This window comes from Otolemur garnettii, unplaced genomic scaffold (assembly GCF_000181295.1).
Source record: "Otolemur garnettii isolate 467f Iridium unplaced genomic scaffold, OtoGar3 scaffold00043, whole genome shotgun sequence".
NCBI classification, from domain to species: domain Eukaryota; kingdom Metazoa; phylum Chordata; class Mammalia; order Primates; family Galagidae; genus Otolemur; species Otolemur garnettii.
In genome coordinates, this window is record NW_003852438.1 from 8649251 (window position 1) to 8673122 (window position 23872).

Genomic DNA, 23872 nt, shown 5'->3' on the forward strand with positions numbered 1-23872 from the left:
AAAAAAAAAAAAAAAAAAGAAAAAAAAAGAAATCTCAGTTGTGAGTGCTGGGAGATAGTCTCACACCTGATCCATCTTCCCCCTTCCTTTTGTTTACTTAATGAACTTTCACTGAGCAGGTACTGTGTGCTTTGAGGATGGCAGCTCTATGTGCTTTGCAGATAACACAAGTCACTGTTAACATCATCAAGACACTCACAGTCTCCTATGGACAGACTGTCACAGACAATTGATTAAGGTTGGACTGACTGAGGCTAAAGCAGCTGTGGTAGGATGGCTTCCGGCCTCTCTCCAAGCTAATTGCATGACTGGCCTTGTTCTGCCCATATACCTTGGCTGTTTGGGAACACAGTTAAGTTCCATTAGCTTGAATTGTAGGCCTGACTCACCTGCCTGAGATCGACAAGTTGTGTGACCTTGGAGAAATTGCTTAACATCCTTCCTAAGGTGATTGTGAGGATCAAATGAGGTTGTAATTATAGAAGAAAGACCACTGTCATTACCATTCTCCCATTTCCTGTTAGGAGGCTTTCTAATTACCAGCCTCCATCCAAATTAGACTCATTCTTCTCCACCTGGACTTGGGAGAGAGCAGGCTCTTGTTGGTTGAAGGAGTGTGATATGAGCTGGGTAGGATGATGTCCATGAGTTCTTCTTCTAGTTGTATTTATGAGACCTTTTGCGTGTGCCAGGCCTTTTGTATATATTATTTCTTTTAATCCTCTTACTCTTAGCCCTGTGGGACTGGTTTATTACTATCCTCACTGTTTTATAGATGAGCAAATTCAATCTCTAAAGATTCTCAAACTTTAGTGTATATTAGAATCATCTGGGGTATTTGTTAAAAATGCAGATTGCTGGACTGTATCCTTAGAAATTCTGGTTCAGCAGGTATGAAGTGAGACCTATTTTAAACATGGATGATTCTGATGCTGGTGGTCTACAGGTCACATTTTAATATATATTGATTAAGAGTTATTGTCTTGCCCAAGGGCTTACAGTACGAAGTGACAGCCTTGAACATAGGATTCCTGCTTCCCAGAACTCTCTGCTTCTTGGTATACCTCCATGGCTGCCTCCTGAGCCTTGGTTTCTACATAGTAAATGGAGATAGCAATTCCTTCTCCTACTCCCTCTCTCATAGGCCCATTGTGAGGATATACTGAGATAATGTAGGAGAAAGTGCTTTTTAAAATGTAGAGCTGGCAGCATTGTTAGTGATTATGCAAATACATGCAAATGAGCATCTGTAGGCGTGGCTGTTCACTTTGGGAGCCTTTGCTGGGATGTGAGTTTCAGGAGGTGAATCCAGAAAGAAACTGGGAGAACTGCTGGGGGTGTTGTGGCTCATGCTTGTAATGCTAGCTCTTTGAGAGGCTGAGGCGGGTGGATTGCTTGAGCTCAGGAGTTTGGGACCAGCCTCAACAAGAGTGAAACTTTGTCTCTACTAAAAATAGAAAAACTAGCTGGGTGTAGTGGTGGGTGCCTATAGTCCCAGCTACTCAGAAGACTGAGGCAGGGGGATCTCCAGCCCCTTGTCTCAGTCTCCTGTTTGAGGTTGCTGTGAGCTATGACACTATGGCACTCTATCTGCATTCTACCCAGGGTGACAGAGTGAGATTCTGTCACGAGAAAAAAAAAAAAAGAAAGAAAGAAAAAGAAAAGAAACTGGAAGAACTTTAGTGATTGGCATTGACCCCTGGGGGAGGGAGTTTTTAGTTCTAAAAAGAGCTGAAAGAAGCAGAAGGCTGGGATGGGAATCTGGGGGAGACCACAGGTAGTAGAAGAGGCCTTTCTTCCTTTCCTTGGGTGTCCCGGAAATCAAGAGCCCCCAGTCAATGGGACAGATGAGGAGAGGGTAACCCTGATTTGTGACTGGGCCCTGCAGGCAGAGTGTACCTCTTTGTTCTGACATCTCTGGGTGGGTACTCTGGGAAATACTGGCTCCTGGCCCCTTTCCAGCTCATTTGGCTGGGAAAGACTTTTATGATGTGTTGCCTGTGTTCCTCCTCCCTAATGAAGCTGAAGCTCGGGCTGAGCTTTGCTAAAACTGTCCTCCTCTTTCTTGTTAAACAGCCTGCTGTTTCCACATGGAGACAGTACAGCAGGAAGGCTGGGAGTGAGATGTGGAGATAGCCCATTGAGGAGGCTGAAGTACCATCCTCCAACTTCTTTGCCACTTTCCCTTCTGCCCCATTTGCTCTCTGACATGTCAGCCAGGACTGCTGGGCCCTGAGGTCAGAGAGTTGGCTTGTGATGCTTCCTGGGACTGGCTATTTTGGGCACCCCTATTCCAAAACTGCGGAGACCCTGGGATTCTGGAGCTGCTTCTGTTCAGGAACGCCATTGTTCTCCCTCCTGCGGCATCCCTCAGAATTGATGCTAATTCCAGCCTCTGCTCCCTGACTCATTCTCTTTCCTCCCTGACTCATAGGTGACCTTGGGTTTCTGAAGCCCCTCTTTGTGGGTAATTGTGATGGCCAGTATTTTATCACCATGTTGGCTTTAGAAGGGGTGGGGCAGGGTTAGGGGAAGAGAAGAGGGAATGTCCAATTGCTTTCATTCAAATCACTAAAGTCAGAGAGCTCTGTTTGCTTTGTAGCTGCTGGGGCTGGATTCTTCAGACTTCCAAGAAGCCTCCCAGTTAATCACTGACCCCCCAGAATTGATAAGTATAAAACATGAGGGGATTGTCCTTTCAGGCAAAGCATCCAGTGAGATCCCTGGTCTAACCCCACTGATTTTGCCCTGGGAAAACTTTGGCTGGGACAGAGGCAGGGGGTGGGTACAGTAACCCTGTCAGAGGTTCCCTCTGGTGCAAGACTGGGGAGGCAGGGGTTAATGCAGCTTTGCCCTGGTTGATGGATTCTGGAATCATAATCCATTAGCTCTGCCTGCATGAGTGAGGCCAGGCGAAAGCATTCAGATTGGTCTTTGTTCTGTGCTTTTGCCATCCCAGCCAGGCACAGAGGGGCTTTGGGCACGCACCCCACCCCACCCCAGGGAAATAATGAAAGAATCGTGGGGGCTGTTTTGATTGCTATTGACCCCAAAGTCCTCTCTCATGTGGGAAAGAAGCAGTTTTAGCTCTTGATTATTTAGGCTATGAAACAGATCAACCTCAAAACATCATTCTGGAGTCTTGTACCTGCCTGATCCTGGCTGGGGCCTGGCTGTTTAAACAAGAGTTTAAAGAAAACACTGGCTAAAATAAGAGTGTTGAGAGGTCACACGGCAGAATCGGGAAAACCTGGCGTCAAACGTTAGGGGTAGATACACATAATACAGGCAGCGGCAATAACCTGAGATCAATGAAAACAACTACAAAAACCCAAACACACACGTTAGCTGCTTTTCTTACTAATGTCAGAATTCTTTACTATTTGTAGAAGCCTGAGAATGTTTCTGTAGAAGGTGCCATGTTAGAGGGTATGCTGTTCTCACGATAAGGCAGATGTTTTCACCTAAGCAGGTTATCTGTGCCCACTCCCTGCAGGCTGCGCTACATGGTGAAGCAGTTGGAGAACGGGGAGGTCAACATTGAGGAGCTGAAGAAAAACCTGGAGTACACGGCTTCTCTGCTGGAGGCCGTCTATATAGATGAGACACGGTGAGAGAGGCCTACAGCTTAGATGGAAACACAGAGCTCCAGAGAGGGGAGAAGACAGGCCGTGCAACAGGAACAGGAAGAAAGAGAGGGGCTGATATATATAAAGAGCTCCAGGAAATACTGGCAGAGATCAAGAGGCAGAGGAATAGACCCAGAGATGCAGTGACAGACAAACACAGATACGGAGAAGGAGAGCAGACTGTTTTGGGGTTGCAAGGGGCCTTAATGCTCCTCTAGGCCTAACCTTCCAGGTGTGGGATACTTCTAGACTTGCGCCACCTGACATAGGAGCTGCCGACTATAGGTGGCTGTTGAGCACTTGAAACCCCACAAGAATGGATCGAAATGTGTATGTAAAATACATGCTGATTTCAAAGACTTAGAAAAAGAATGTAAAATGTCTCATTAATATATTCTGATTCCATCTTGGAATGATAAAATTTTGGTGATCTTAGGTAAATAAAATTTATCATGAAAATAAATTTCACCTATTTCTTATAACCTTTTTAATGTGGCTCCTAGACAATTTAAAATTTCATGTATACGTGGCTTGCATTTTATTTCTATTGGGAAGCACTGCTTCACAGCATTCCTGAAAGATGGTGTTCCATTGCTTGCTTGGACACTTCCACAGCTGGGATGCTCACTACCTCACATGGTGACCTGTTTCATTGGTACTGGGGATGTGAGGTAGAGATACAGAAATAAAAAGATACAGAAAAAGGAAGAAAAGGGAGGGTTGGAGACAGCTGCATGAGAATTAGTGAGAGTGGGTGGCTGGGTGCAGGGTCTCTAGGTTGAGAAAGAACCTGCTATCTTTCCTCTGTGACACCCTTTCTGGGGTCTCAGGCAAATCTTGGACACAGAGGACGAGCTGCAGGAGCTGCGGTCAGATGCTGTGCCTTCAGAGGTGCGGGACTGGCTGGCCTCCACCTTCACCCAGCAGACCCGGGCCAAAGGTCGCCGAGCAGAGGAGAAGCCCAAGTTCCGGAGCATTGTGCATGCTGTACAAGCTGGGATCTTTGTGGAACGGTGAGGATTGCCCACATTCAGCCTCCCTCTGCCTCTAACTATGCCCCTCTTTTCCAGCCAGCTGTTCTTACATGACCACCCCCCCCACACACCACCCCGCCAGTTGTATTATCCTATGTGTCTATGACACATTCCCAGAGCCCCACCTGGCCAGACCTCTGTTCTCCAGACCTGTGTACCTGGGTTTCTCATCTTCTTCTTTATTCTCCCTTAGGATGTTCCGGAGGACATACACTGCTGTGGGCCCCACCTATTCTACTGCAGTACTCAACTGTCTCAAGGTGATCCTGGGGTTTTGGGGAAAGAGAAGATTGGGGGATGGAATAGCTTTTGGGATTTCTAGACTGTGGCATAATTTTTGCCTTCCCCCTTAACTGTCCCAAGTTTGCCAAAACAACTTTTGGGCACTCTATAGGCAAAGTCCCTGCCGCCTTATCTCTCCCATGCTGAGAGATATCTGAGTAGAAAGAGGCCCACTTTATTACCTTGTTGTTTTCCTGCTTTATAAGTCTCTGAACTCATTGGAAAGTTCTCCTTGAAGTCTAACTTTAATCCTGCTGTTGCTGGGAAGCAAACTAGCCCACTGTTTCTCCACAGAACCTGGACCTCTGGTGCTTTGATGTCTTTTCCTTGAACCGAGCAGCCGATGACCATGCCCTGAGGACCATCGTTTTCGAGTTGCTGACTCGGCATAACCTCATCAGCCGATTCAAGGTTGGGCAGCATTTTACTTCTGCCTCCAGGCAGGATTCTCCACTGCTCTCATTCTTGTTCTAAAAGATTCCCAACAACCTTTTAGATTCCCTCGGTTCCCTCGCTCAGTCTCAACATCAGAGAAGTCTCCCCATGCTTATCCCAAGTCTAGCCTTTATTTCACTTACTACAGTCCCAGCCTGAGATGATCTAGGTCTGCGACTGTCTAGCCTGGGATTCTGCTCTCTTCTTCTTTGCTCCCCCCCCACCAGTTCTCTTCTCCAGGCTGACTTGCAGTTCACCTCCCCTTTCAGCTGTTCTGTCTGCTGTCTGTAAATACCAGAGGCCTAGAGTCCAGATGCTGTCAGCAGTGTCCTCTGGGACTAGAGTCTCTGTGTTTGTTTCCTGTGAGGAGGGAAGGGAAACAGAATTCCTCCCACCCCTGCTTTAGTCTCTGTGCAAGGAATTTTGTAGAGAGGATCAGCTCTTGGCAGGGCTGGGAGGGTATGTGAACTCCATTTGTTCTTCAGCTTGGCTGCCCAGGAAGAACAAAATGGGATTAAAGTCCTCTCCAGATCCTGTAATGGAGGTACCATCTTTGGGGAGGGAATAAGGGCAGGAAAAAACACACATAAAAATCTACAAGTGGAGGCTGAGGGGTATTGAAGGGTCCTCATGAGGACATTTGGTCAGTGCTTGGGAGCGTTTAGGGATGGAATGAATTGTGTGTGTTTTGAGGGCCTGAACAGGGGGCAGTCAAAGGCATCCAGTTGGAGGGTCCCTGCCCAGGCTGGTTTGGGGAGGCCATCCCACCCATCTCCTTTCTCCCCTTCAGAGACTGTTCTGGTGTGAACCTTTTCTCCACCCGAGACACCTCCAGTGAATTCCAAGAGAGTTTTCCAAACTTCCCTGAGATGCTCAGCTGGGACTTTCTCTAGTGTCTTCCTGAGACCTGTCCCCTGCAGTTCTACTTTCTTCCTTCCAATTCTGCCCTCTCCAGGACAGAGAATAGCACAGTCCTCTTTTTCCCTGAGACTTTTCCCAGCTCATGTGTCTCCACACTGGCATTCACATTTCGGACACCAGCTTTTCCTAAACTCTACTTTTCTACCTGAGGGGACTGAGTTGGGTTTGGGCCAGGTGCAGTCTGCCTTGCTCCCAGGCAGTTAGAGGAAGAGGGGTGCTAATGGCTTTGGTTTCCTCCCATGGTAGTGACCCCAGTTGATCTGCCCTCCTGGAACCCCACCTTCTCTTCTTGGGCATCAAGCCCCTCCTCTGCTCCTCCCTTTCCCTTCCTTTCCCTCCAGGGACACCATGGCAACACAATAGCAAGGGCAGTTGTCATGGAAACAGTCCTTTAAAATTCCCTGAATTTGGGGCACAGCCCTCCAGGGGTGCGGGTGTAGGATGTCAGGGTCTGACTGACTAGTGGCATCTTCTGTGCCTCTTGTCACTCTATTGCTCATCTCTACAGAAGCTTCCCAAGTCCTGACCTTGGGCCCCTCCCAGCCTTAGGAGATTCAGGGGCAGGTGAAGACACCAGACGTGCCCTCTGGGAGCCTCGGGCCTTTTGAAGGGCACAGACATAAACAAGCATATGCAGAGATATATGGATACAAGCACTTGTACACAGAGACAGGGACACAACTGAGTCCTGCTGGTTGTGGGGGGGGTGTGGTGGGGCTTGGGGTGTGAGGTGTGCTGATGTATGTGAAGAGAAGTGGTGACAGAGGCTTCTCTAAGAAGAGGTGGCCCACCTCTGCCTGGAATGGTTCTCTCTGGATCAGCTTATTCTTTCCCCTGCTCCTGAGCCCTTTTCCATGGTATCGGATTGGGAATGGAGCAGGGAGGTTGGAAGGTAGAAGGGAAGATTTCTTTCCTTTTGTTAAAAATCCAGGGAAATAACAATAATTACAGCTATTCTTTAGAGAGCACTTACTAAGTACCTTGTACTTATCTCATTAAATTGCAGGTAGGTGATATTATCTTTATTCTGCTTATTTACTTGAGGCACAGAGAGGCACCTGACTTGCCCAAGGTCACACAACCAGCAGGCGATAGAGCCGGCCATGAGCCCAGATTCATCTGACTGCAGAGCCGGTGCTCTGTCCTGACGCAGGCCGCCTCCTGAAGAAAGGTGGGACTGCTGATTGCAGCCCACAGTTGCTGCCTCAATATATCTCAATTTCTTCCTGCCCACTGCAGATTCCCACTGTGTTTTTGATGACTTTTCTGGATGCCTTGGAGACAGGCTATGGGAAGTACAAGAATCCTTACCACAACCAGATCCATGCCGCCGATGTTACCCAGACAGTCCACTGCTTCTTGCTTCGCACAGGGATGGTGGTAGGTGCCCCGGAGATCACCCTTCTTGTTCAGGGTCTATGGCTGCGGAACCAGAAGGAATGGACTATACTTCCATTTCCATTTTTCTCTCTTTGGTTCTTCACTTCTGGCATCTCAAAACCTTTCCAGAGTCAAATTGGATTAACTCACAAAATACCTGGGTGGACCAAAACATGGTGGGCGATGCTGGGCACGCATGCTGGGATGGAGTGGGAATGTTGCAGGGTGGGATGGAGGCAGGTCCTTGGCCATTCGAGGAGCTAAGAAACCTGGCTGCCTTAGCCCAAGAGCTGACCTTGAAGCATGGCAGGGACTGGCTGAGAGTGGTTTATCCTGTGTGTGGAGGTTTCCAGGCAGAGACTGGAGGTGATCAGCTTAGTATCCCCCTCTGTCTCTTTCCCCAGCACTGCCTGTCGGAGATTGAGGTCTTGGCCATCGTCTTTGCCGCAGCCATCCATGATTATGAGCACACAGGCACTACCAACAGCTTCCACATCCAGACCAAGTGAGGGGTGGGGATGTGTTAGGGGGAGGAGGAGACAAGCGGAGGTGGGGGAGGTTGCCAGAGTCTCTCTTACAGGGGGCTGGACTTGATGACCTTTGCTTTTATAGGTCAGAATGTGCCATCCTGTACAATGATCGTTCAGTGCTGGAGAATCACCACATCAGCTCTGTGTTCCGAATGATGCAGGATGACGAGATGAACATTTTCATTAACCTCACCAGGGATGAGTTTGTGTGCGCAGAAGCCAGTATTTGGCATCTCTAAGAGACTCCCTTATCTCAATCCCATTTTTCCACTTTGTGGCCCTCCTGCCCTACAATTATGAGTGGGCTGATCACTTGTCTTTTCCTGTTCATTCAGAGAGCTGCGGGCCCTGGTCATCGAGATGGTGTTGGCCACAGACATGTCCTGCCATTTTCAGCAAGTGAAGACCATGAAGACAGCCTTGCAGCAGCTGGAGAGGTGGCTTCTGGTGGGGCGTGGCTGGGGCCAGGCCAGAGGGAAGGGTGTGCGAGCTGGGGGTTGTACCCATGGGGAGTTGGTGTGTCAGGTCTTTACGTGGCTATAGAGACACTCCTGGCTCCAGGTGTCTGAGTGTGTCTCTGGGTAAGTGTGTACTGTGTGCGTATGTGGTCCCCGGTTTAGGCAGGGCCTAGGCGGCTGGTGTGCTGGAGAAGGCTTTGGGCAGGAGTCTGAAATGGGGGTTCTTATCACAGCTTCAGGGTAGGCTCGCTCCAGAATGTTGGGAAATTCATTCAACCCTTTTGGACTCCAGTTTTGTTATCTGTGAAATGGTAAAAATGATATGCCTCCCTCCACAACAGCTTGCCCCCAGTTCCTACTCTGACAGGGCTATTGGGAGAGTCATGTGAGGTAGAAAAGAAAAAACAGCACAGAACAAATGCTGTGATTGCAAGTAATGTTGTTTAAAAGTGGGTGGGAGCATATAAATGTGTAAGTGAGAACAGACTGCGTCCATGTGTGTCCTGAAGGTGTATATTCATCTCTGTGGATGATGCCTGTGTGGGGGAGAATGCTGTGTCATAGTTGGGGAGCATAATAACAATAACTATTGTTATTATAAATAATATCTACTGAATAGTTATGCACCAGACACTTACCTAAATACTTAGGTGTTGTATGTCATTAAATTCTCAGAAGCACTCAGAATTGGTAGAGTTGTTATTTCCATTTTAGGGTTGAAGAAAATGAAATATGAAAATTTTAAGTAACTTGCTGGGATTTGAACCTAGGCCTTTTGATTCTGAGAGCCTGGGTTCTCAGCTACTAGCCTGTGCTGCTACCTATATATATGTGTGTGTTTGGGGGTGTGAGGGTGCAGCTTGGGAGTGTGTGAAGTTATGTGAAGTGTGAGTTTGAGAAGGTGGGCGATGGGAAGTTAGGAAACAGTCCAGGTTTCCTTTCCTGAAAAGATCAATCTCCTTTTCCTTGCCACCTGCCCCGATTAGGATTGACAAGTCCAAGGCCCTGTCTCTACTGCTCCATGCTGCTGACATCAGCCATCCAACCAAGCAGTGGTCAGTCCACAGTCGCTGGACCAAGGCTCTCATGGAGGAATTCTTCCGCCAGGTGTGGCCTCCTTGCCCACCCTCTGCCCATGGGGGCCTGCTCTCCCCTTTTGCCCTCCAAGTTACTCTACTCCAACTGCAGATCTTCATTTAGCCACTCGTAGCTTCCGACCTGATCCCAAACCTGTGGGATGAAATCTCATCCTAAAAGCTTAACAAGAGTTGCATCCATCTGCATCACTCATTCCCAGGTCAAAGGCACAGAAATTCCTCTCCTCCATCAACTGCCCCCTCCCACCTCTCACTGCACCCTAGATCTGGTAGGTCTGAGGTATTCTCTCCAGCTTTCCCTCCCTATCCCCTCTCCCCCAGGGTGACAAGGAAGCAGAGCTGGGCCTGCCCTTTTCTCCTCTCTGTGACCGCACTTCCACTCTGGTGGCACAGTCCCAGATTGGTGAGTGTCTTTTCCTGCAGGGAGGAGAGGACTGGGCAGGGGAAAGGTTGTAGCAGTCTGGGTCTGGGCAGGATAACTCTCAGTCCTCACCCCCCAAGCCATTCTTCTATACAAGCAAACCTGCCGTGCTGGAGCATCGTGTCTGGGGTGGGAGGCCAGGGCGCTGCAAAGGTAGTGTAGAGTCTCTGGGGTCACAGAGACATCATCCCAAAGCCTCCCCCCGATGAGAAGTTTTGGGCCCCAGGTTACCTCTCACCCTGTTCCACATTAGGCCAGGGGGCCCAGCTGTGCCCAGCCTTCCAGGTAAGACTGAGACATCTGTATCGCGTTGCTCCCTGTGCCGCAGGCTTCATCGACTTCATTGTGGAGCCCACGTTCTCTGTGCTAACTGATGTGGCAGAGAAGAGTGTTCAGCCCCTCTCGGATGAAGACTCCAAGTCCAAAAACCAGCCCAGGTGAGGTGGTCGCCAGGTCTCCTGGTTCTGGGGGAGGGAAGCTGGATTCAGCTGTGGGGAGGGTGGCTGCTCCATGGTTGGGAGCCCCTCCCCCGCTTGCCAGAGTTGTGGGCAGGATGATGAGATTGGAAGGGTGTGACCCACACCTGTGCTCCCCTCCCCTCTAACTTTGTTTCTTCCTTTACTTCTGTCCTTAATGCCTCTGGCTAATCTTGTTCCAGCCTTTTTCTTCTACGAGGAGGAGTGGCAAGGGAGGGGTACAATTAGGGGGAGAAGGACAGGACTTGAAGGGTTTCTAGGAAGGGAGAAGAGAAGAAGGAGGCTCCCTGAGCCGGTCTTCCATCTCCTCCACCCTGACGGCTGTGAAGTGGTTCTGTCTGGAGTGGGCAGACTCTTACCTCTGGGGGTATGTGTGGGGGTCCCGTTTCTAGCTTCCAGTGGCGCCAGCCCTCTCTAGATGTGGAAGTGGGAGACCCCAATCCTGATGTGGTCAGCTTCCGTGCCACCTGGACCAAGTACATTCAGGAGAACAAGCAGAAATGGAAGGAGCGGGCTGCAAGTGGTGCGTGCCCTTGGTGGGTGGGGAGGGCTTGTGTGAGACGCTCAGGGGGCAGTAGCAGGTCCATGTTCCTGAAGCTCCTGGAGCAACCCTTTGTTGGACTCCTGGAGTTGGGAATGGAACTGATGAGACTAATGTTAGATCCCAGTGAAGATCAACCATCTGAATGTCCTGGACTACTCAAGAATGGGGGCTGGATAGAGGATAGATAGGGGCAGTCATATATTGCACAACCCAGGGGACCCTGGGCATGCTGTGGTCTCTGCCACATTGTGGTGCTGCCTCGTTAGGTTTGGGTAACTTGGTGGCCCTGGCTGGGGAGCGAGGGAGAGGAGGTTGTGAATTTTAGCAGGCTTTTTCCAAGTAGGGGTGGGTTGAGCGTAGCTGAACTTGAAGGCAGGGTGGTGGATGAGAATCCCTTACTTCTCTCCACAGACTTTTTGGGTTCTGGGGGAAAGTATTGCTTGGTCTGAGCTCAACTTTCTTTTCTTTCTTTTCTTGAGTCAGCATAGCTAATAATTTAATGGTATGTCACATTGAGACAGTGTAGGTACAAAACTCCAGTCTCACTTTTGACCAAGGGAGACAACACAGAGCAACATGACCCAGCCTAATTAACCAAAAAGGAATAAAAATTAAGGGCTGTGCATGGTGGCTCACATCTATAATGCTAGCACTCTGGGAGGCCGAGGCTGGTGGATTGCTTGAGCTCAGAAGTTCCAAACCAGCTTGAAGACCCCATCTCTAATTAGCTGGGTGCTGTGGTGGACACCTGCAGTCCCAGCTACTCAGAGTTTGAGGTTGCTATGTAAGCTCAACTTTCTTTCTGCTCCTCTGCAGGCATCACCAACCAGATGTCCATTGATGAGTTGTCCCCCTGTGAAGAAGAGGCCCCGCCCTCCCCTGCAGAAGATGAACACAACCAGAATGGGAATCTGGACTAGCCCAGGGGCTGGCCTAGGTGGGCCTGTGCTAGAGGGAGTAGGGAGAGCTGGGCGCCCAGCGGAGCATGTTGAACGGGTCATCTGTGGGGTCCAGTGGATGTGAGGTTCTCCCTCCTTTATTCCCTTTTTCCAGGCAGTAAAATGGAAGAAGTGAAGACAGAATTGAACTAGGGTGGGGGTGGGTGGGGAAGTCCTCCTGCTCTGGTCTGTCCCACAGTCCCTGCAGGAAGAAAGGAGGCAGCTTCTCAGTGCTCAGGTGGGGCCCACACAGCTCCTCTGTGAGGGCAAGGGCAGGGGACTCCAGTCAGGGCACAGGCCTCAGTGAGGTCTGTGAAACATGACTTCGATTTCAGCCCTACTCACACTCTTAGCTGGGCACCCTTGTCAAGGGCGTTTTCTTTGCACAGCTATACTCAGGACCGAGTGGGGATTGGGACTCGGAGCAGGAAGGTCAGGCTGGAGATGGAGGCAGAGATGGAGCACTGAGTCTCTCTCTCCCCAGGTCCTCACTGAGTCCAGCGTTCAACGTCATCAGCACCATCCATCAGGACTGGCTCCCCCACCTGCTCCAAGGGAGCATAAAGGTTGCGGAAGAGACAACCCACCCGAAGGCCACATGCCAGAGACTGTGGGGTTGGGGGAAGGGCCCCTCCCCACCTGACACCCTTTGGGGCACACTTTAATGTTCCGGCAGCAAGACTGGGGAACTCCAGACTCCCAGTGGTCACTGTGCCCATCCCCCAGCCTCTGGACTCTCCTCATGGCTGGATGGCTGCCTGGGAGGGGAGAGCTTCATGGGGCTTCCCAGGGCCTGGGGGCAGGGAGGGTCAGGATGCCAGCCCCTTTGGCCCTCCCTTGTCCTTTTTGCCTCCAAGTTTCTAAGCAATACATTTTGGGGGTTCCCTCAGTCCCCCAACCCAGATCTTAGCTGGCAGGTCTGGGTTCCCATGATCCTCCCTTGGGGAGGGCTGGAAGAGGAAAGCTGGGGATTTTCAGAGCCCTAGATGCAGGAGGGGAGTAGAGTGGGCTCTTTCAGGGCATTGCACCTTTCTAGGACCTGGGAAGGGGAAACATCCTCTTTTTCGCAGACTTGCACTGCTCCAGCCCATCCCCAGCACAACCCCCTGCAACATTCCCTCTTGCCTACTCTGAATAGTGACTGGGGGAAAAGAAGAGCCATTGAGACCAGGGGCTGAGGGGAGGCCTTTCCTTGGGACTGGTCTGGGTCTCAGGCTTGTCACTTGCCCTGACTGAGTCCCCCAAGCTCTTTATCTCCTCCCTCTCCCCTGGAGTTGGGAGGCTCCCATCCGACCAATGTCTGTAAAGTGCTTTGAGGAGTCCCCAGCAAAGCACCTTCAGGATGTATCTTATCAGCACAGGCAGGAGAGACCAGCCGGGTTGGGGTCAAGGGTGCGTGGGGAGGTAAGGTATGATCCAGTAATCTTGTGTTACCAACAGAGGGCGTCCGTTCCCTCTCACCCATCTCAGAACTAGCCCGGCGGCAGGCACCAAGAGGGTCCTTCCTTGGGACTTAGGCAGTGGTGGGCCGAAGGCAAATGGAGGAGGGGCTCAGGGGTGTTGCTGTCAAGGCCTCTTGAGAGACCCCAGGCCCAGGGCCCCTTCCTCTCCTCAGGCTCCCTAGCTCCCACCTCGTCCCAGGAAAGGCCATAGTCCAGGTGACTGCCCTTCTCCTTCCTTGTAAATACCAACCATGCATTTGTACAGTGGGCCCTGTGCGTGTGAAATCCACATCCATGGTCTCTTAACCTGCTGCCCTGACACTTGTCCCTCCCACCCACTGACAGTGGGGCAGAGACGCATGTGAGTCACCCCTGCCCTTGGTCTACCAGACCCCTGCTATAGCCAGATCAATAAAGAAGAGAGACCTGGCCTGGCTGTTTGGTGTTTACTGGTGGATGCTAACTAAGCATGTCTTTTTAAAGCTTGATAAAATCTGGGTAAGGTTTCTTCCTATTTTACACACACATATAAATGTATGAATGTGTAGTAGGTGGGCGAGCTGAGGCCCAACCCAGAGAGATGAGGCCTTGCCCAAGGGCACACAGCAGGTGTATGGCAGAAGTGGGACCTACATGTCTCAGGCTCTTTATCTTTGCACTACACTGCTGCTTCAGTGAGGAGGGGAAAGAATCTTGCCTTCCCTCCTTTCCTCTCTCCCCTCCACCACCTGGAAAATCCAAAGCAGCGGCAGGACACAATGTGTAAGGTACACGGTACACCTCCCGTGGGAGGGGCACAACTACTACTTGGACTCTGACAAAAGCAAACACTGTAACCTTATCTTCTCTATCCTCATGTTAATTGGAAGAAAAAAAGCAGTGGCCTCTGGTGGTGAAGTTTCTTCATTTATGCTTGGTTTTTGCCTAATCTGGGACCCTCAGGGTCTATAGGACAAGAGGACAGATGACTCTTCCTATTCCCAGCAAGGGCCTCTTCATCAGTAGCTACTATGTTGTCTGTTTTTGCTAAGGGGTTGGAATAAGGGACGTGGTCTCAGAGCTGGAGGAGGGAATACATCTTTGGGAATCCAAAAAGAAGGCAGCTGAGGCCCGGTGGGCAGCCAAGGAAGCATCTCCTCATAACACTCTATATTGTCCCCATAGGTCAAGCGCTAGGGTGCAGTTCCCCGTGTGTCCAGCAGATGGCGGCCACAGCACAGTCACAGCCCGGCACGGCGCCACCTTAGCCTCCTAGTCTTCCGGGTGCAGGACAGGCCTGCCAGGTGGTCAGATCTTTCCTCAATAAGAAAAGAACCTGGGGTTTTTCTTCCTTCTTGGCACTCTGGAAATTAGTCCTTTCACCTATCTGTGGGAAGAGAGACCCCTACTTCTCTTTCCATAGCAAGTAAAGGCAGAGCTGGGGGAAGAATGCCTCCTTCTCAAGGGTTATTTCCTCCTTCCCAGAGGCAGCTGAATGGAGGGGAAGGGGCCCCCAAGAGAGCAGGACAAAAGGGAGGGAAAAGATTCTCTGAGTCATGAAAGAAGGAAAGTGTCAAAGACCTAACATCAAATTTATCACTTTTTAAAAACGAGTAAATTTCCCCAAAAGTGAAGAAATAAGAAACAAATCCAGTGTCCATGCATTCCCAAACTGCAGTCTTGATTCCAGGATACCTCTTCTCTCAGACCTGTTGTGGGGGAAAGAGGCAGAAAGAGGTGAGAGGCCAGAGGTTCAGAGGTCATTGTGTCCCCTCCCCTGCTGACCATGCCATTGTCAAGCATCTAACTTCTTCTCAAGAAGGGTGTGCTAATGTCTGATAATAGTCGCTGCTCCCTGTCCAGTCCGTGCAGAGGAACTGAGGATTGTAAAATCAAAACTCAGGAAACTATCAATGTGTGGGCCTCCAGGCACCACCACAGTGGGCAGCTGAGGATCTCTGGGTTCCTTTATCAAAAAAATCCATGGCCTACTTCTATCACCCATTCCAGGAGTCAGAAGTCCTACATAAAGTCTAACCTCAATCCTTCCTGCTGCAGCTCAATCCCACTTCTCTTTGTCAGAGTACACGTTAAGGTCTCTTACTATACAGGATAACTTTTCAGTGACTGAAGCTGGCCCTTAGTCCTTTTTCTGGGGTCCAATACTAGCCCCTTCCTCATCCATACAGCTTGCTCTCCTGCAGATCTGGCAGCCTAGCCCTGGGGTCTTACCTAATTGGTCCCCTAGGAATCCAGTGGTCGTATATGGGTTGAGGGTTCTTCTGTGCTGGATTTCTCACTGCCCCACTCCTGAGTTTTAGGGATGGACTCTGCAGGCTCTAAGGAGGGAAAATGGGTAGTGGAAGAGATGGCATTTATAGAGGCCTTGGAGAGAAGTGACTGCTTCTGCTCACTACATCTCATATTCTAAAGACTCAAAGCTCAGTTCAGTGGACTTGGGCAAGAACAACAGGATTTTTCTCTGATCACAATTACTACTATAGGCCCACTGTTTTTTATTTCTTTCTGCAATCAGAAAAAAAAAAGAATAAAATCTCTAAAAAAAGTTAAATAAAACTTGAGTATAAACTCAATGTGTGGCTAAACCTGACCTCAACTGATAAGAAGCTATTTTTAATCTTTATTATTTATCCTATTTAGTGAGACCATTCACTGATTACAGAAATATTAATGTGTTTGATTATACAGTACTCTGTTGGGGATATTATGTCAAGTATATGACTGTATCACCTTCATAAATTGGAAAAATTCTTAATTGTGGAATACATTTAGGATAAGAGATTGTGAACATGTACATAGTATTAACACCACTACCAGCTTCCATTCATTGTATACTTTGTATTTGATAGATGCCATGCTGAGAACCAGTGTCATTTAATATTCACAAACAGCCCAATGAAATATGCATCATCATTATAATTTTATAGACTGAGGTTGCTAAGTAAGTGGCTCAAGGCCTCTTACTTGAGAGCTGGTAAAGTGACAAGTGGCAGAGTTCATGACCTGCCTGAACAAGAGCGAGACCCCCCTTTCTAAAAATAGCTGGGCGTTGTGGCCAGTGCCTGTAGTCCCAGCTACTTGGGAGGCCGAAGCAAGAGAATCGCTTGAGCCCAAGAGTTGGAGGTTGCTGTGAGCTATGATGCCACTGCACTCTACTGAAGGTGATAAAGTGAGACTCTTGTCTCAAAAAAAAAAAAAAAAGTGACAGGTGGCAGAGCCAGCATTCTAGCCTATGAGTGGTGTTCCCATTCAGGTAGGTTCCCTTAAAGAGCCACAATAGGGATCTCTGAGGTCTGAGTTGGGAGGGCTTGGCCATTCAGTAAAGGTGAAAATTCAAATATATGCAAACATGCAGATCTATCTATATCCCTGAAATGGTTTTTGGCTACTACCATAGCCTTCTTCCAGGCTCCAACTCTTCCTCCCTCCCCCCACTAGGTCAGGCCTGCCTCCTGCTGGGCTGTGAACAGGTTGCCTGAGGCCCTCCCCAGCCTGCACATACTTTGTGCTGTCCCAGAGGTGCCCATCTTGGACTCTGCTCCTGTGTCTGTGATCCCAGATGGGCAGGACTCCTGGGCCCCTGTGCTCTCAGCAGCTCCCTCAGGCTCCTCTCCTTGTTCCTGTTGCCCTAGGTGATGTTCAACCATCATCTGGAGCTCTGGAGGCAAGGAGAAAGGGAGGGAACACTGAACATGACTGCCTAGAATCTCCCCTGTAGACCCCCAAATCCAGTAGCCCCAGTAAAGTAAATGCACATTAAGGGTGTTTTAACTTTCCCATCCACTGAGATCTGAACAAGGGGCAGATATTAGTTGGGCAATAAGGATGGACTGAAGCTAGACCATAAAAAGTACTTCCTTCACAGGTAAGGGGTGGCAGGGGAAGAGCCTTTAAGAACAAAAGGTACTCAGAGCTTGCAGGATGTGTGGTTTCCCTTGGAGGCAGGAGGAAAGACTCAAAGTCAGTCAAGAAACATTTGAGTACCTCTGTGGGCTGTGTACTGTGCCGATGAGCTCACATAATTTACTTATCTGACATAGTGAGGTAGTTTTCAAGGCTCAGCAGGTCAGTGAAGCAGCTTCTCCAAGGCCACTCAGCTAGTTAGTGGCAGAGCTGGGATTCTAGCCTCAGTTCCTCTAGCAACAGCCCCTCCATGGTAAAGGCAGATCCAATGACCTCTCTCCCAAAGGAGTCATTAAGTCTGCTCCCCAGCTTCAGGCAGAGAGGAGAAGAAAGGGATAGGAAGGGTCTTCGAAACCTTTCATCGTGGGTGTGATCCTTGTCATCTTCTTCCGTTGCCGCGGAGACATCGACAAAGTGGACTGTGGAGGACACAGAGCACAGGTGGGTACCAGCCCCGCTGCCCTCCTCCTCAGCCTTGCTGCACTTTGGGACTGGAGCTTGGGGGTAGGTGTGAGCTTCAAAATGTGGGGGAAGAAAATTCCCAAGCCACCTCCACAACAGTGAGTGAGAAGACCGCGCGCTGTGTGTGAGGGGCATGTGGTCCACTCATTCACATTTGTGGGGGATGCACGGAAGAGGGAGTCCAGAGGTCCTAAAGATGGACGGCAGGGTTTTGAGGAGACATCCTCCAAGGAATCCCTGGGTTCTCTGGGCTAGGCCAAACAGGAGGGACCAGCTCACCTTGAGAAGTGGGTTGGGGATCCGGTCTTCATCTATCTCTGAGGGGAACAAGGAAAGGAGAAGGTGATAAGACAGCAAATCCAGGGGTCCCCACAGAGCTGACTTCCCAGGGGAAGAGGCTCTGCCATCACCTCCTTCCAGATCTCTCTTTTACCTCCACCCCCAGGCGTTTGGCATGATGAATGCCCCGGACCTACTTCTGCTTTGCCAGCTGCCTCTATCCCCTGTACTGAGTCTGAGTCCTGTCCCTGACTCTGTGGTCCCTGAAAGCAGGGTTTGTGGTGTTTTTGCTTTTTTTCCCCTGGGAAGTATCCGTGTCTCTTTCTCTTTCCAATCAAACCTCCCCAGGGCCAATCAGAACTGAGCCCTGTATAGGAGGGGCTGCTGATAAAGAACAGGAAATTTATTTTGTGCAGGGTCCTGGAAGGTACAATCATTTCCAGTAGCTGTAGGAAAGCAGGAGACACAGGAACCTCGAATTCCAGTCTAGCTTATGAGCTGACTCCTCTCCTCCACTCCCGGCCAGCTTCCCTGACATTCTCTGGGACCTGGTTATCTCCCTAGACCTTGATGGGGATGCTGGTGACCAGAATCCCAGCTGCTCCCTGAGCTGTTTCTAACCTTCCCTCCCCTCTGGGGGCTGTGAAGACAGCTGATGGAGGCGGTCCCTCCCCCTCACAGCTGACACTGCCTCTGGGGGTGGGGGCAGCAGCATCTCAGTTGCTGGAGAAACCTGAAAGGCTGTTGCCACAGCAACCAGCACTCAGTTGACCACCCCAATTCCTGGGGGGGGCCTGGGAGCCAGGTGGTCTCCCTTCCCTTCCTAGCACTGCCCCATCTTCCTAAAAGAAAGGAAATCCTGTGAATCCAGGCACTTTCCTGCCTTTGGGGTTGAGACTCCTGCCTCTTCAGATCTGTCCTTCCTTCTAGGGCCCATCTCCTCTCTCTGGCACCCAGCTGTCTGTGGCGGGCCCCACTCCTTTCAGTAACCCATCCTTTGGGGTACCTGGGGATGACTGGTCACTGGTCAACACAAGGGTGGCAGGGGTGGGGCGGCGTCTCCGAATCTGAGGGAAAGTGGGAAAGGGGGAAGAGGTGAAGTACACATGGAAGCATCAAAGCCCCACCCAATGCCACTCGGCAACAGAATCCAGGCCAGCCTATCTCCCACACGATAGAAACTGCCATGTGACACTGAACCCACTGTCCCAGGGCAGACATCCTTGGTTGGGCCCTTCCTCCTCCCTGGGGGACAGCTACTCTTGAGGACTCAAAAGACCAACACCACTGCCTGAGTGGCCCCCATCCCCCTGTTCCATCTCTCCATCTCCCCTGGTCCTGGCCCCAGCTCTCCATCTCAGCAGCTGTATCTGCTCTGATGTATTGATCTCTGGCCTGCTGTCCTTCCGTCCATCCTCGATCAATGGTCAGAAATAACTTGAGAGACCATAGAGATTTCCTTCCATCTTCCACCCACTCCTCAAGCAGCCATTCACATTTTGGGGGTCAGTACCTACAGAGAGCATCCCTCAAGCACACCCAGCCTGGCAGGACAGCACAGTGAAGGAAGGTCTATATTTCCCCTGGTTTGTGCTCTCATCCTCAGTGTCCTCCCTATTCTTGGACATATTACCTTTCCGATTTGTCAAGAAATAAGGTTTGCCACACTGTACCCCAGAATTACATTAATGTACATAGTTATCATTGAAAAAAAAAGAGAGGAAAAAAATAAACAGTTTAACCCCCCCCAAACAAACAAACAAACAAACAAACAAATAAGGTTTGGTGGCCGGGCGTGGTGGCTGTAATCCTAGCATTCTGGGTGGCTGGAACAGGTGGACTGTTTGAGCTCAGAAGTTCGAGACCAGCCTGAGCCAGAGCGAGATCCCATCTCTAAAAATAGCTGGGTGCTGTGGTGGGTGTCTGTAGTCACAGCTACACAGGAGGCTGAGACAAGAGGATTACTTGAGCCCACAGCTGTGAGCTATGGTGCCATGGCACTCTACCTAGGGTGACAAAGTAAGATTCTTTCTCAAAATAAGAAAAGAAAAGAAAAAGAAAAGAAAGAGGGCTTGGGGATATCCTTGTTATGGTAAGTACAACATGAGGAGAAGCCAGGTCAGGGTCTAAAGTTTAGCTGAAAAATCTTATCTTGGGCTCCTGGTTCCAAACTAAAAACTTAATATATAAAACTGATAGACTGTTGGGCTTCTGAGCCCCTCAGCCTTGCTGTTCTTTTGTCATGCTGCCAATGACGTTGACTATTGTTGAAGTTAGTCCAAGGACTCCTGGGAAGTATAGTTTTTGCCTTTCTCCAGAGGCAGGGGTGTCCAACCTTTTTTTTTTTTCTGCCACACATTAGAAAAAGAAGAGTTACCTTGGGCCACACACTAAATACATAACGAAACATGATGAGCAAAAAAAAGAAAAAAAAAAGGCCTGTGCGTACTTTCCTGATATCTGACACTATGGATAAACACAGAAAGTCCTCACAAAATCAGCATGCTCTACACCCCTGTGAGAGGCTTGGAAATGAATAGAAGGATGGGTGTTAGAGTCTCTGCAGTTACCACTAGGTCAAGTCCAGTGGGGCTGGGAGGGGGGCTAAAATTATCCAGGACTGAGAGGAGTCGGGCGAGGGCACTGAAGGATCAATCCTCACCTTTGTGTGTCCACTAGTATCATTACCACCAGCAGTGGGGGATGAGAGTGGTGAACACTGTCCTCTCTGCTCAGAAAAGTGGGTACCAGCTATAGCAGGAGGCCTGGCTGTTTAAGCCTGAGTAGGGACTCACCCCAAAGAAGCAACACGATGTAGAGAATGGGGGGATGTGGGGGTAGGGCACTGTTTTCCCAGGAGAATCCAGTGGCATCTGTGTTTGATGACATTTCAAGGTCCTGGGCAGCACCCGCCCTGTGTGTGTGTGTAGACCCATATACTGCACAGACATTAACTGTGAGTTGGCCCAGCAGGTGGGCACGTGTGCTTCACTACGTGGGGTGGGGGCCATCCTTGTACCAGAACATGCCTCTCTTTCTCTTTCCATCCTAGGGTGGGGAGGTGAGGTATGGGCTGAGACAGGGAGAGGGTGGGGTGTGGACTGTGAATTGAGATAACATCTGAGTTGGGAGCCTGAAAGGAGACTGCAAGTGTGATGACAGAGGCCTCTGAGAGGGCAGCAGGGCTCTGTGATCTTATATTGGTCCTTTCCTTAAGCTTTTTCTTTGCCTTGGACAAGGTTTCTAAGCACTCAGAGTCCTTGAGAACTGTGATATCCTACAGCAGAAAGAGAAGGCAAGTCAGACTTCCTGAAGTACCTCCCAGGCCCCTGAGCTACTAGGAAATGAGTACATGGTCTCTTGTCTTTTTCTTGCACGTATCCAGAACCCTAGCTCTCAAGGACCTTGAGAGCGGTGCCTTCGCCCCTGATATATTTCCAAACCAGTCACATCAAGGATCTGGAAGTTGTGGGCATCTCTCCACCCCTGCTACTCTGTGCTCCATAACTCAGAGCTTGCAAGTCCTGTCACCCTCCTGTGTTGGTCTGAGTTGGCAACATTCGCCAAGCCTTTTGCCTACACACTTGGTAACGCAACAAGAGGGACTGAGGTTAGACTGCAGGTGTAATTGCAGGCCTAGGAACCACACATTCTGAAGATTAGCGAAAAACAGGCCTAAGTCCCAGCTCTCTTTTTTCCTCTGTTCCTTGCCATTGCCCCATGCCCCTCCCTTGTCCCCCAGATCTGTGAGCCAGCTGGCCTGCCCCTCCTCCCAGCACACACCTACCACACCTGCCTCCTCCAGTACCAAATAGATGCAGGTGTCAGGCCCTGGCGGTGCCAGGGGGAGGCAGTTCTCCTTGGAGCCTCACCCCCATCCCTCATAGCCCACGCTCTGGAGCTCTCTTTTCTGGGTCTTAGCCAGTCCCCTGCCTCCAAGTATAACAGTCTTTCCCTTGGCTCCAAGGGGATACTCTCCCTGCTAGTGGCTCTCCATCCTCCTCATCCTCAGGAGGTTTGTGAGCTCTCACCACAACCCCTCCTCCAGTCACACCCTGGAGATCTGGAGATGTGGCTCAGGCCAGGGAGAGGATGGAGATGCAGGTACCTACCTACCTCTGCCTTAGGAAGCTAAAGTTCCAGAGAGAGTGTGCCTGCCCTGTGCCTTCCAGAATCCAGACCTTATTCTATTAAATAGCTGGAGGAAAAATGACAGCAACCCCCACCCCCAGCCCTTCCCAAGAGGTCACAAAGTTTTTTTCAGGTGGGGGTGTCCAGCTGGAGCTTGGCAGCTGGTTGGGGAAACACAGAAGTGACCTTGTGGGAAACTGATATTCTTTAGGGATGAGGATGTCTAGGCAAATGGACAGAGAACACAAAGAAATGGAGCGATGGTCAAACAAGCAAATATTTGGCAAATGAGCAATAGTAAGGACCACGGGTAGTCACCCTCTCCACACATATGCTCAGTCTCACTGAGACACACAATTGCTCACACTCTCTCGTACACTGCCCCCTCTGCCAGGCTGCTTTGAGCTAAAAATAGGCCAGGCCTGGAGGCTGGGTCAGGGCCCTGGACTCCCACCCCTTGAGCCAAGGCTGTCACTGCTTCTCCCTTGCATAGTGTTCACCTTGGACCCCAAGCCCTTAGAAAGCCCCCACCTCTGGCCTCCCAGTGCCACTTACTCCATCCAACCCCAGCCCCACTCCAAAGGGCAGGAGTTGAGAATAAGGACCACGTGCCCAGACTTACAGGCGAAGGGAGCTTCAGTGTGCAGACTCCACCACCCCTCTCCCCAAAGCCCCAGCTCCCTCAGTTGTCCTCAGCTGCTTCTTGTCACCGGTCTCTGGAGCCTGACAAGGTGGCCCCCAGTTAGGAGGGGACAAGGAGAGCTGTTTCCCTTCCAACTCCCACAGTCCCAGGTTCCCTCCATTACCGACCCTGTCCCCAACCCCTCCCGCACTGCTGCGGGTACCTTTCAACTCAGAAACTCCCGAAGGGGGCTGACTGGGTGGGGGATGCAGGGTTGGTTAAGGGGGGAGGGGTCGAGGCCTTAGTAGGTCCCCTATCCCAGGTCTGGGTAGGAAGAGACTCACTCTCCGGATAGGCACTGAGTGGAGGCGTTAGTCCTTGGGTCAGTCTCAAAGAAGCACAGATGCAGAGTGGGGGAGGGGATAGAAGACCCTCCCCCCCAGTCGCCCTCAACTGGGCTCATTCGTCCTCAGAAGGGCGCACTGCTAAGAAGGACTAGGCAGGGGAGCGGGGCCCACCACCGCAGGGGTCCCTTGTCTTTTGCCGGACGAGTACCCGCCGCCCCGCCCTGCTCCGCACCTGCTCCGCCGCCTCAGGGTCAAGGTGCGGTTCCAGCAGCGGGACCGTGAACTGGATCTTCCGGGGGCTGCTGTCTTGCTCCATGGCTGGGGCGGCGGCCGCGGGGTCCGCGCTGCGGAGGGAGGGAAGGCGGCGGGACTCGGGGCTGGGGCGGGCGCGCTCCTTCTCCGCTCCGCTCCGGCCCCGGCCCCAGCCCGGCGCGCTCGGCTCCCCGCTCCCGGCTCAGCGCTCCCCGCTCGCGGCTCGCGGGACTCCGCAGCCCGGGATTGGCCCCGCACCCGCCCCTCCCGGCCCCTCCGCCTCCCCCGG

The 23872-nt window shown here is 50.9% G+C and overlaps 2 protein-coding genes across 3 annotated transcripts in view; one reads left to right on the plus strand and one right to left on the minus strand.

Moving 5' to 3' along the window:
* PDE1B (phosphodiesterase 1B) overlaps positions 1 to 14017 on the plus strand; it is a 16955-nt gene extending 2938 nt beyond the window's left edge. Inside the window, exons 2-15 of one of the 2 annotated variants that reach the window (XM_003790466.3) lie at positions 3497 to 3610; positions 4460 to 4642; positions 4857 to 4923; positions 5240 to 5356; positions 7541 to 7681; positions 8086 to 8186; positions 8294 to 8419; positions 8547 to 8648; positions 9656 to 9776; positions 10088 to 10169; positions 10516 to 10624; positions 11056 to 11186; positions 12024 to 12144; positions 12630 to 14017. In XM_003790466.3, coding sequence (XP_003790514.1) covers positions 3497 to 3610; positions 4460 to 4642; positions 4857 to 4923; positions 5240 to 5356; positions 7541 to 7681; positions 8086 to 8186; positions 8294 to 8419; positions 8547 to 8648; positions 9656 to 9776; positions 10088 to 10169; positions 10516 to 10624; positions 11056 to 11186; positions 12024 to 12127 — 1498 coding nt within the window. In that variant the 3' untranslated portion in view covers positions 12128 to 12144; positions 12630 to 14017. Of the gene's footprint in view, positions 1 to 3422; positions 3611 to 4459; positions 4643 to 4856; positions 4924 to 5239; positions 5357 to 7540; positions 7682 to 8085; positions 8187 to 8293; positions 8420 to 8546; positions 8649 to 9655; positions 9777 to 10087; positions 10170 to 10515; positions 10625 to 11055; positions 11187 to 12023; positions 12145 to 12629 lie in introns of those variants that run through there. The other variant, XM_023513666.1, reaches the window with a different exon arrangement.
* Positions 14018 to 15221: 1204 nt separating this feature from the next.
* On the minus strand, positions 15222 to 23647 carry PPP1R1A (protein phosphatase 1 regulatory inhibitor subunit 1A). Its single transcript, XM_003790468.2, has 7 exons — positions 23564 to 23647; positions 19238 to 19298; positions 18232 to 18269; positions 17846 to 17909; positions 17090 to 17245; positions 15799 to 15905; positions 15222 to 15275 (listed from the first exon to the last, which is right to left on the minus strand). Exons 1-6 carry the CDS (start codon positions 23645 to 23647, stop codon positions 15811 to 15813), a joined length of 498 nt encoding a protein of 165 aa, XP_003790516.1. The 3' UTR covers positions 15222 to 15275; positions 15799 to 15810.
* Between the last annotated feature and the right edge of the window lie 225 nt (positions 23648 to 23872).

Excerpts from the sequence above, each read along its gene's own strand:
- PPP1R1A (XM_003790468.2), bottom strand. The coding sequence starts at position 23,647 with ATGGAGCAAGACAGCAGCCCCCGGAAGATCCAGTTCACGGTCCCGCTG. Across the intron at positions 18,270-19,237 it reads CAGTGACCAGTCATCCCCAG|AGATAGATGAAGACCGGATC; the intron begins GTACCCCAAAGG and ends TGTTCCCCTCAG. Across the intron at positions 15,906-17,089 it reads CACCTCTGGGACAGCACAAA|AGCCTGCAGAGTCCATCCCT; the intron begins GTATGTGCAGGC and ends TTCCCTCCTTAG.